The sequence below is a fragment of the Bidens hawaiensis genome, unplaced genomic scaffold (assembly GCF_021521415.1).
Source record: "Bidens hawaiensis isolate Kalapana, Puna unplaced genomic scaffold, B.hawaiensis_p1.1 tig00029631_1, whole genome shotgun sequence".
In the NCBI taxonomy this organism is placed as follows: Eukaryota; Viridiplantae; Streptophyta; class Magnoliopsida; order Asterales; family Asteraceae; genus Bidens; species Bidens hawaiensis.
The window spans coordinates 208,364-220,176 of NW_027494911.1; the positions used below are offsets into that span (position 1 = coordinate 208,364).

At 36.7% G+C, this 11,813-nt stretch overlaps 1 protein-coding gene across 1 annotated transcript; it reads left to right on the plus strand.

Moving 5' to 3' along the window:
• Positions 1 to 1,336: 1,336 nt before the first annotated feature.
• On the plus strand, positions 1,337 to 4,526 carry LOC143579178 (monooxygenase 1-like). Its single transcript, XM_077062563.1, has 5 exons — positions 1,337 to 1,557; positions 1,853 to 1,900; positions 2,935 to 3,112; positions 3,633 to 3,861; positions 3,949 to 4,526. The coding sequence occupies exons 1-5, from the start codon at positions 1,337 to 1,339 to the stop codon at positions 4,449 to 4,451; spliced, it is 1,179 nt and encodes a 392-aa protein (XP_076918678.1). The 3' UTR covers positions 4,452 to 4,526.
• The last annotated feature ends 7,287 nt before the right edge of the window (positions 4,527 to 11,813 follow it).

An 11,813-nucleotide genomic window follows, 5' to 3' on the forward strand; every position in this document is an offset into this window, starting at 1 on the left:
TGTTTTAGTTTCGGTACCGTCAAAAATGTAATCGAAATCTTCCGAAATCGCATAGACTCGCTGCGTTTTGTTTTTGTTCCGATATCGTAACGAAAACCGACTGGATGCCGATGCTTTTCAAGTTATAGTATTCTCAGAAACGTGACGGAGACTGACAGAATTTGCGTCTCACCGCTTCAACGCCCGAAATCAACAATGGTCGGTTTTACAGCACTCGAGTTTTAACGATCGACACCACTCCATTGGTCCATCTCAATTTTTATAATTTTTTCTTGGTCTTATAACGCACGTAATCAAAATTGACCGAATTCGCGTCAACGTTTGGATCGACATCACTTGACTTTTACCATTGTTCTGGTTTTACCAAACTACCCCGCGCAACACGTCGAACAAAACACTAGTTTATGATATGTTGAATCAATGATAAGGCCCGTTTGGTTTGTGATTTTCAAAAGAAATTGGAATTGGAAAATTTTTCTTCGAAATTTATGCTATTGGTTGTTGATGGAATTAAAACCGGGTAACTTTCCATCAATCAAAGGAATTCACATTCCTTTCTTTATGTGATGGAATTCTCAACTTTCCAAACTAAATGTTCCAAGTATTACTAATATACCCTCAGTTCTTCTTCCTTCAAAACCCAAAAATTAGATATTAAACATAAACATGTTAAGGAGAAATGAACGAGCAAACAATAAAGTATGAGCCAAAATCAAAGTTAAAACATAACTAAAAACCATAATCAAAATCAAAACATGATACTTGTGAACAACTTTGATTTTTGGCTCCTTCATGGGCACATATTCGATCTCGATAAGTGTTTGAAGCCAATCGATTCATTAGCAAACAATAAATATGACTATGGTTACCAAAAATCCTATGTTTCGTTGACGCATGTTTTGTCTATAATTTTTTTGGGATGAGTTATCGTAAAAATACATAGTTTCCTAAGAAGCCTAGAAATAGATCTATGCTTTTGGAATATGGTAGTTAATGATTTATATCTATAATATGCTAAAAAACTATATAATAGTTTTAATTACACGGTATGCTTTATTTTAAGTCTACCTACAAAACAATCAATTCTTATTTGAGCCATTTTTTATATTTTCTTTTAAGCTAATTGAGTTTGGGTTTCACGTGTGTAACTACAAATTCTAAGGCGGCCCAACTATTCCTAATTGAGGTTACTTAAAATTAGTTTTCTAATATATTGTTTTTTATTTATCTGTTTGTCTGTATGTTCTTTTGGTGGAGGACCCAAAATTCTTTAACATCCTTAATATAATTGTTTTAGCCATCAATTCCTTTATGAACAAACACTTGATAGCAATCGATGTCTGGTGATGAAGTGGTGATAATCGGGGCAGGGATTTGCGGGTTAGCGACCGCCCTCGCTCTTCACATGAAAGGGATCAGAAGCATAGTGATGGAGAAATCAGAAAGTCTAAGGAACGTCACGGGAGCAGCGATCACAATTCGACCAAACGGGTGGCGAGCTCTAGATCAGCTTGGTGTCTCCGACATCCTCCGTCACACTTCCATCCCTTTGCAAAGGTCCATCAAATTTTTCTCATACACAAACTTTATTTTTTTAATTTAACATAGTAAAACTAAAAACTGATGTTCTATATGACGAGTAAATTGTTTGGTTCTTATATTGTATCTTATACTTGTTTATAATATTGTTTCTCCTATCAAATATTAGTTAATGTTTAGTTATCAAATATTCTTTTTAACACATTAATTACTTCGAGATATGTTATCGTGTGTTCTTGTAATTTTTGATGTTTGTCCTCACGAACAAGTTAATGATGTTTTAACATCTGATAAGGTACCATTTTTGATACAGGGAAAGAGTTGTATCACTTGACGTTGAGAGACTAGACGAAATATCATTGTAAGTTGTTATTGTAATAAAAAAACATTTTTTTTTGACAAATTCAAGGCATGCATACATGTGTTTATCACCTTCAAATAGTCTCACTTTTTTAATTTTCGAGAATTTGACGTCGTAATCTAAATTGTCGAGTAACCAAGAAATCAAGTTAAAAAAGCCAGAACCAATTGTTAATTATCCACTCAATTAAAAAATATTCCAAATAAGTGTCTAAAGTGTAGACGTATATCTCGTATGATTAAGTTGCTAATCTTAAAATTCAACGAGAAGTCCTGTATATAAACTTTAATAACATCATAATTCGACAAGTATTTAATTATATAAGTTTAGCAATTTACATTTATTAAAGATAAATCAAGTTACATTTTATTAAACTTTCATAAGTTAAGTAGTATAATTATATTTTAAATAAATACAATAAAAAAAGCTACACACTCTGATTCTACTCATAAATCTACATTAATATTCTATTCTGATTCTACTCATAAATCTACATTAATATCCATCATGTTACTCAATCTCATTGGGAAAATGCCTAATATAAGTCACTTTTGCCCAATAGTATCCTTTAGATATTTTTGAACGACAGGATCGTTTAGATATTAAGTTCTTACAATTTAAAGAAAAACATTTTGGTTTTTTTATCTTGATTTATTGAGCAACTCCCTGTTGACTTATTTTTCTAATTTCTCTCTTTTGTAAGATATGACCACCTTGTAGAAATAAGTGACTTCCTTTTTGGAATAAATGACATGTTGACAATGCATTTATACATATTATTTTTTTAATGTAATACATAACACGGTTATATAGTCACCTATATTTCTCTCTCAATACTTATTATCTTTTATGTACGATGTGCAAGTGTCCAATTTGCGGTTCTCCTGTAGCATAACTAATTATGAGAGTTGAATAAACATTTACAAGTTATGGTCGCGAGCCATTATACAATTGGAAAACCGTCTTGTAAATAAAAATATGTAAAGAGCATATATATTTCGGGCTAATTGTTTTAAATGTTTTTGTATATTAAGGTACCATTGTGTTGGTGAAACACGTTGCTTGAGAAGGAAAGATATCATAGACACTCTTTATGCTGCACTTCCACCCGCCACTGTAAAGTTCGGTTGCCAACTTGAATCCATAAAATTGGACCAACACACTACTAAACCAATTCTTAGATTCATCGATGGAACCACACTTACTACTAAGGTACTGACATGAGTATAACAACTACAGCCTGGTCATGGATCCAGTTATTTCATTGTCACGAGAAAACTAATTATCAACAACAAAAAAGAAAATTAGTAATAGATAGTTGAAACCACAAAAAGGAAATGAAAAAATATATATAATTTTATATATCGATCCGTCTATAATCTCTTGATGATCAGCGAGTGAGGTATGGGTCAATGCTTTTTTGACAACACGCCTTCATGATGATGATTGTCAATGAAACACCCTTTGTTGATCCGTTGGTAAAATATCATTCGGTTGATCCTTCGGTAGAAACCATTCTAGTTTTGAGTTGGTTTCTTGATTATATTAATAATACGAGAATACTTCCTAATGTGTGTTTGTTTGTGTTTCTGATTATCAATTCGTTCTTGACTTTCCGTGCTAGCTAACATTCATCCACAGATTACCTACGACTATTACTTCCAAAGAGAGCTGCAACCTTTTCTCCATCGTTGAAGGTCCTCAAATCTGTAATATTTTTTTGTCGTTGTAGGTTGTAATCGGTTGTGATGGTGCCAAGTCCATAGTTGCCGACTTCCTTAATCTGAAACCTACAAAGAAGTTTCCTCTATGTGAAGTTAGAGGCATAACAAACTACCCATTCGGTCATTCCTTTACATACGAGTTCACTCGTTTCAAGAAAGATAACCTACTTGTGGGCAGAATTCCCATCAACAATAACTCGGTATATTGGTTCTGTACACAACCATGCATTCCTAAAGGTACTTTTGTTATCGACTTTAATTATGTTTATTTTAACTTCAAATGTTACATAATAACTTGTTTCATTTTACAACTATGATGAACAGATGAGAGAATTTGGAAAGATCCCGAGATGATACGACAACACACCCTACAGTTGCTAAGCCATTATCCCGAAGAAATTCAAGAAATGATTAAAACCACAGACACTAATTCATTATCGTTGAAGCAATTAAGATATCGCGCCCCATGGGACTTGTTAATGGGCACATTCTCTAGAGGTACAGTGATAGTTGCTGGTGATGCTATGCATGTCATGGGTCCATTTTTGGGGCAAGGTGGTTCAGCCTCGTTAGAAGACGCGATCGTCTTGGCTAGAAATATGGCTCAAATTATGGGTTTGAACCATGTCCGTAAAGACGAGGAAGCTTTTTATCGGTTTGTAAGGCAACGAAGGATCAGAGTGGTGCGACTGTCATTGCAAGCATACCTCATTGGCATGATATCAGGTACTTCATTGCGTCTAAAGAAGTTTATATGTATCATGTTAGTGACTCTTCTCTTTCGAAATCAGATGAGTCATATGGATTATGATTGTGGTGATATTTGATAAACAGGGTTATTTATAGAGTTAGTGCAAAGATATAAACTCGAATAAGTTGTGTAATATGATTGCAGGTTCGATGATATATAAGCGTTATATATAGATGGAGTACATATATTGTGGTGCACTTGTGAAATATGAATAATCATGGCCATATTATCAAATTAACGACAGCATTAATCGTAATAATCGAAGTATTCGTAGCTACACAAAATATGTATATTTTGACTACATTTGAAGAGGTTACCCTGCTTAGCCCATTAGTAATTAGCCCATCAGGTTTTGGGCCCAATAATCTCAAAAGATGGTACACGCGAATTTTTGGGTCCGGGTAACACTAGATAACGGTGAGGACACTCCGTCAATCCTGTATGCCTTTTATACACCAACCATAGAAAATTAGACACATTGTTTTAACTATTACAAGGCTTGCATCTAATTTACCAAGTATGATTAATTTTAGTATTGAGTTCTTATGCATTTTATGCATCGATCTTCTATATACTTTATAGTTTTTTTATATATATTATTATTTATTAAATATTTTTTTTTTAATTTGAATATGGTATTGTATATAAACAAACGTTTATTTTAAATATTTTATCGATCTTAAGCATTGTTGCATGTAAACATATTACGAAAGGCGTGCCATACTCATTCACAAAATGATGTTAATTTTTCAGGTTTGATTTGCTTTAATAACTAATTTATGTTTTAATGTTGATTCAATGATGCGTCCAAACCGTTATTATAGTACACTTAACTTCCAGTCTGATTTAACTATTTTATTGAGTTCTGAGTGTGTGAGTACATATCCCTCCATTACATTATTGGTCTAAAAACCACTACAAGGGTGAGTCTAACTAACATATATTATTGTAAGAACGTGTATACACTACAACAAATCAGACCTATCCCGACAACTATTTCTGAACTTTTCCCGACAACATGTAGTTGGTATAACTCTAAAATTTCTATCCCGACGATAAATAGTCGGGAAAAGTGTTGTCGTCATAGCTTCGTCCCGAAAAAAACATAAACTCTTTCCCCACTACATGTCGTCGGGATAAATATTACAAAAAACATTTTTAAGAAAATGTTTTATTCTTTAATAGAAAGATTAAAAAATATTTTAATAAATTATTAAAATCTTATCCCGACAACATGTCGTCGAAATAGTAAAATGAATAAAATAATAATAAACTCTATCCCGACAACATGTCGTCGAAATAGTAAAATGAATAAAATAATAATAAACTCTATCCCGACAACATGTCGTCGAAATAGTAAAATGAATAAAATAATAATAAACCCTATCCCGACAACATGTCGTTGGAATAGTAAAATGAATAAAATAATATTAAAGTCAATCCCGCCAACATGTTGCCGGGATAGAGTTTGATATTATTTTATTCATTTTACTATTCCGACGACATGTTGTCGGGATAGAGCATAAAATTATTTCATTCAGCTGTATTTTTTCCGCTGTTTTCCAGATTTCGACCTGTTTTTCAGCTAATTCCAAAACACCAAAATTGTAACATCCTAGAATTTTCGTATTTAATAAAAGAAAATCGCGTTTAGTTATTGGGCCTAAATAATTAATTAGTATTAATAAAGATCATGGACTTGGACTAATTAAGATGGATTAAAGGGAATGGGCCTTAGGTCCATGGGCTTTAAGGGACATAAATATCCCCTTAAACCACCCTTAAACCCTAAACCCTCATTCTTACCATCTTATTCTCTAACACTCAAAAACACACACATATCACCACTCACATATTTCGGCCGAGAGAGAGGTGAGATCCAAGCCGAGCAAGCAACGTGATTCTTGATAGACCATTACTACGCGAGCTGCATATAAGATCGATAACCCGTAAGCAAGCTAACCTAGAGCAAATGAGCTCGCGGAGGTATGTCGTTTACCTTTAAAGTTTACGTTCTTATAAGCGTTTAGCCTCGAAACTTAGAACGAGAATGGATCGGGTATGAACGAAACGTAAAGATGTAAACTTGATGATAAAACAACCTAATGAACCCGTAAACATAAACGGCTCGTTAAACCGTAGTTATGTTATTAAAAGTTTTGAGCTTAAAGATCCAAACTTTATGTCTTTGCGGGATAAGTTTTACCCGAACAAGACCATGGGAATGATCGCGGGATTTGTTAACGTCATATCCAAGAATTTTTCGATGAAACGAGGGTGATTTTGGTGATTAAGAATGAACAGAGGCGAATGCTGAATAACTTCGCCTGCAAGCCAACTTCGCCTTCACGCAAGTGACGGGTGGTCCATGGGACAACCCTTAATTGATTTAAAGCCGTAATTATCATGTTTTGTATTGGTTTATTTGGAGGAATTAGATGACTACGGTATTATTGATGAATTGTAGGTACAAAGGAGTTTCCGGAGCGAGTATGGTATATAACGAAGAAACCCAAGGAACCGGATATGCAAAAGAAGTCAAAAATAAGTGAAAGCAAGGGTGCATGGTTGGTGTCCACCGTGACCGCCACGGTCCAAAGAATATCAACTAGACAGAGGCCACCGTACCGTGGCACTCTGTCTCACCGTGAAGACCACCGTGACCCACGGTTCAACCATGGGCCACGGTCCAGCATTTCTAGAAGTTCACCGTGACCCTCGGTGTAGACCGTGGGCCACGGTTCATTTCGTAACTGCCGATTTATTTTGCTTTATTACTCGTTTTTTGGCTGGCTTTTGAGTTATCTTTCATTCTAAACAAGCAAGAGACGAATTTTGGAGATTGAGAACAAGACTTTGGTGATTGTAATCAATCATTTGGGTTTATTATTCATTCGATTTCTTAATGGATGTGATGTTTAATCAAACTATGAGTGGCTAATCATCTTTATGTTCTCTCCCGAATTGTAAGGTTTTCAATTGGATTACTTGTTATTCGCTTATGTTATTTGTGGGATAATCTTTTGATCTTATGAATATATTGCTATGGTGATTGTGAGTTGTATTGTAATTGTTAGTATGATTTGAATTCGTGTTTTTGACTATCCGTTCTTGGTGCCATAGGCAATCGAGATTTAGTAGAAGAGAATTAGGGTTAGCAATACTAAACTGATTCTTGAGTGACAACCTTGCGTTTTTGTAATCCAAGTACTTAGTCCTCTTTTATCACAATTAACTGCATTTTCACAAAACTATATTCGTGTAGTTCATTCCACAAATAAGCGTTAACTTGATTAACATTGGAAACCTGAAATCGGGAGAGAGCATTGTTTCTTATATTGTTTAAAACTCGTTTATTGTTTTAGTTATTTTTGTTAATCAAAACCAAACAACCAAAATACTTGAGTTTATTTTCTGCATTTAGTTTAATTTAGATAAATAACAAAACTACATGGTAACATTATTTCCACAAACTCCTTGTGTTCGATACCCGCTTACCGCTATCTAACTAGTTGTATTCGGTTTATTTTTTAGTCAGTCTTAGACCTTACGTCAAATTTTGGCGTCGTTGCCGGGGAGTAGTGCGCAACGTGTGTTAATTAGTAGTTTTTATTTGTTATTTTCGGTTTTACGTTGGTTTTGTTAGTGTGCAGGTACCTACAGGTGTATGCATACTAGAAGATCCAACAAGTCATCACCACTAGTAATCGATCCCGAAATTGACAGAACGCTTCGAAGAAACCGAGTTCTACTTAGAGAGAACAAGCTCCTGGGTTCTCCAACCACATCAAACAGCAACATGGATTCACCAGTCCCCACTTCGGGTCAACCTGTTCCGACTACACCTCCACCAAATCCACCTCCACCAATCACTGCTAATATATAAACAGCATCAAGTGAACTTCAACCACCACCCACAACTGAACCCATCAATGCTCAATTCACCTATGCAACATCATCCACATTGCCACCTATTACCAACCTTTTTCCCACCTTTGGTGCGTCATCATCATCTCAACAATATCAACCACCACCACCCATTCAACAATCACAATCAAACTACCAATACCAACCCCAACAGTTTATGCAACATTCAAGATCACAAGGTGAGGGATATGGATATGGGTTTAACAATGAATTCGAGGGGTATGAAGTGGAAGGTTACTACACGGGAGGTGATGGAAGTCAAAGGTTAAATCCGGGAAATTTGGCCTATGGTCAATGGCAACATCCGGAATCGGTGCAAGGGTTTAATAGACAAACACCATCGGTTGTTCAACAACCGCCAGAACAACAACCGGTAATTGTCCAACAAAACGTGCAACCACCACCGATTCAACAACAAATTCAACAACCACCGGTTGTTGTGAATCAACAAGTTCCGCCACCAATTATTCAAAAACCGCAAGGGCAACCTCAAGATCCACAATTTCAACCAAAAATGCCCCAACCACAGTTTCAACAACAGTTTGCGCAGCCAAGGCCCGTTTATACGCAAATGGGTCAACCAAGAGTACCAATGGGGGTACCAAGAAGGCATGCAAGAGAGATGGTGAGGGGGATTGAAGCCCATTTCCGACCCATAATTACTAATAATCCGTCTCCGGTGGTTATCTCTCTCAATAATCAAGGGAGGACATTTGAAGTAAGAACAAATTCACTTCAAAGTCTTCCGAAGTATAAAGGTCTAGCAACGGAGGAACCTTACTTCCACTTGGAGGCATATGACTCCATTTGCAACACAATTGGGGGTCAAGGTTTTACATCGGATGAAATGAAGTTGGTTTTATTTCAGTTCTCATTGGAAGACAAGGCAAAGTGATGGTTTTATACTTTTCCTTCAGCGTCTGTTTATACTTGGGCTGAAATGCAACAAAGATTTTTAGAAGAATTTTACACGGCCCAAAAGACCAATGATGCGAGAAGAAGTTTGAGAACCTTCCAACAACAATCGGGGGAAATGTTTCATGAAGCATTCGAGAGGTTTAACATGATGATTAAAAATTGTCCTCATCATGGTATTGCTTTATGGGAGTTGTTGAATGCATTTCATGAGGGGTTGAGCATAGAGGATGAACGGGATTTGCGGTCGATCACTAATGGTACATTTGGTACAAACTATGAACAAGACGATTGGGCGTATTTGGAACAAATGGCTGTTACTTCAAAGAGAAAGGCCCAAACCGTTAGAAGAGCGAGACCGGCGATTGGTAGACCGCAAGTGCAAGCTGTGGAAGAAGGAAATGTACAAACCACTAATCAAGTCATCAATGTTTGTACAAATTGTAACGAATTGGGTCATGCAACGGAGGTATGTACGGTAGGTCAAGCACCGGTGGAAGAGGTAAATGCACTTCAAGGGGGAGGTGGTAGAAATTACCACATGAACTCCAACACCTACCACCCCGGGTTAAGAAATCACCCGAATTTTCGTTATGGAAATCCGGCCACTCAATCTAACCCGAATTTTCAAGGAAGTCAAGGTAATTATGTCCCTTGCCAACAATATAATAACCAAGGTAATTATCATGGCGGGAATAATCAAGGATTTCAAGGTCAAGGGGGTGGCGGTCAAAGCGGGTCAACGGGTCAAAGTTCATCGAGTGGAAATGAAGTGATGGACATATTGAAGTTGATGCAACAAGACATGCAACGAAGAAATCAACTTGATGAGGTTAGAATGCAAAAGGATGAAGTTAGAGATAAGGCCATCCAATCTTTGACCACACAAATGGGTCAACTCGCAACTAAAGTGTCCGAGTTGAAGAAGAATAAAGGTCAATTTCCAAGCGACACAAAGGTAAATCCTTCTCATAACTCTTCTCGTAATGTTCCTATTAACCACGTTAGTGTTTTAAGAAGTGGTAAAGAATATAAAAAAGATTTATCACCGGGTGTGGTTGATGGGGAAGTTAAGGATATTACGGGTAATGAAAGTGATGATGAAATTGTAACTAATAAACCTACTAAACATGTCACTTTTGAAAAACCGTTACAAACTCCGGGTCAAACTTCAAAGTTAAACGATAAAAATAAGGAAGTAGAACCAAAGGTGGTTCCATTTCCTTCGGCTTTACTTGACCCGGGTAAGAAAAATATTATTTCAAGAAGGGGTCCTCAAAAAGAAGAGATGTGGGAAGTTTTTAAACAAGTAAAGGTAAATTTACCTCTACTTGAGGCAATTAAGCAAGTACCCGCATATGCAAAATTTTTGAAAAAATTATGCACTCAAAAGAGGCAACAAAAAGTGCCTCTACGAATGGATTTAACTGAGCGGGTAAGTGCGGTTTTAAAAGGAGATCTTTCTCCTAAGCTTCAAGATCCGGGAACGCCCTTAATTAACATTCAAGTAGGCGATTTTCAAATGTCTAAGGCGTTACTAGATCTTGGGGCCGGAGTAAGTATTCTTCCGGGGGGTTTATACGACCAATATGATTTTGATCCTTTAAAACGAGTTGAGACAACGGTTGTGTTAGCCGATTTGTCCCATAAACTCCCCCGAGGAATTGTGCGGGATGTGATAGTAAAAGTTGAATAATTTTACTATCCGGTTGACTTTTTGGTCTTCGACTACTCATCGGTTGATTCTACCCAACAACAAAATGTTATATTGGGTCGACCGTTTTTAAACACCGCTCATGCTATTATTGACTGTCGATCGGGCACGGTTGATATGGCGTTTGGAAATAGAAAAATGAGATTAAATGTGTTCACTAGCGGATCTAATGCTTTATGCGGTGACGAGTGTTTCATGGCAGATATTGTTGACACGTGTGAACCGCACGATTATGAGGACGGTGCTTTGGAAGCATGTGTTTGTGATTTTTCTGAACATGCACATCTTTGTGCATTGAGGATGGAAGAGAAAAATCAAGACGTGTTGGCGGTTAAAGAAGGACGACCACCATGGACTCATCAAATTGAAAGTCTGCCAACTGTTATCGATTCGGGTACAAAACCGTCTTTGGAGTGTCCACCAAAGGTTGAATTGAAGGAACTCCCAAGTCACTTGAAGTATGCATTTTTAGGGGAGAATGAAACTCTTTCGGTTATCATTGCTTCTAACTTGGAGGAAGAACAAGAGAGGGCGTTGGTAAAAGTGTTGGGAGCACATAAGGCTGCTATTGGATGGACGTTGGCAGATTTAAAGGGTATTAGTCCTTCCATTTTTATGCATCAATTAATTACTGATGAGGAGGCTAAACCCACAAGGGAGACTCAAAGACGGTTGAACCCGAATTTGCGGGAAGTGGTGAAAAAGGAGGTTATCAAATGGTTGGATGCGGGGATCATTTTTCCCATTTCAGACAGTGCATGGGTGAGCACGACACAGGTAGTGCCCAAGAAAGTCGGCATCCAGGTAATAAAAGGTGATAATGGGGAACAAATCGCCACCCGACCGGTAACCGGGTGGCGAGTGTGCATCGATTATCGAAAA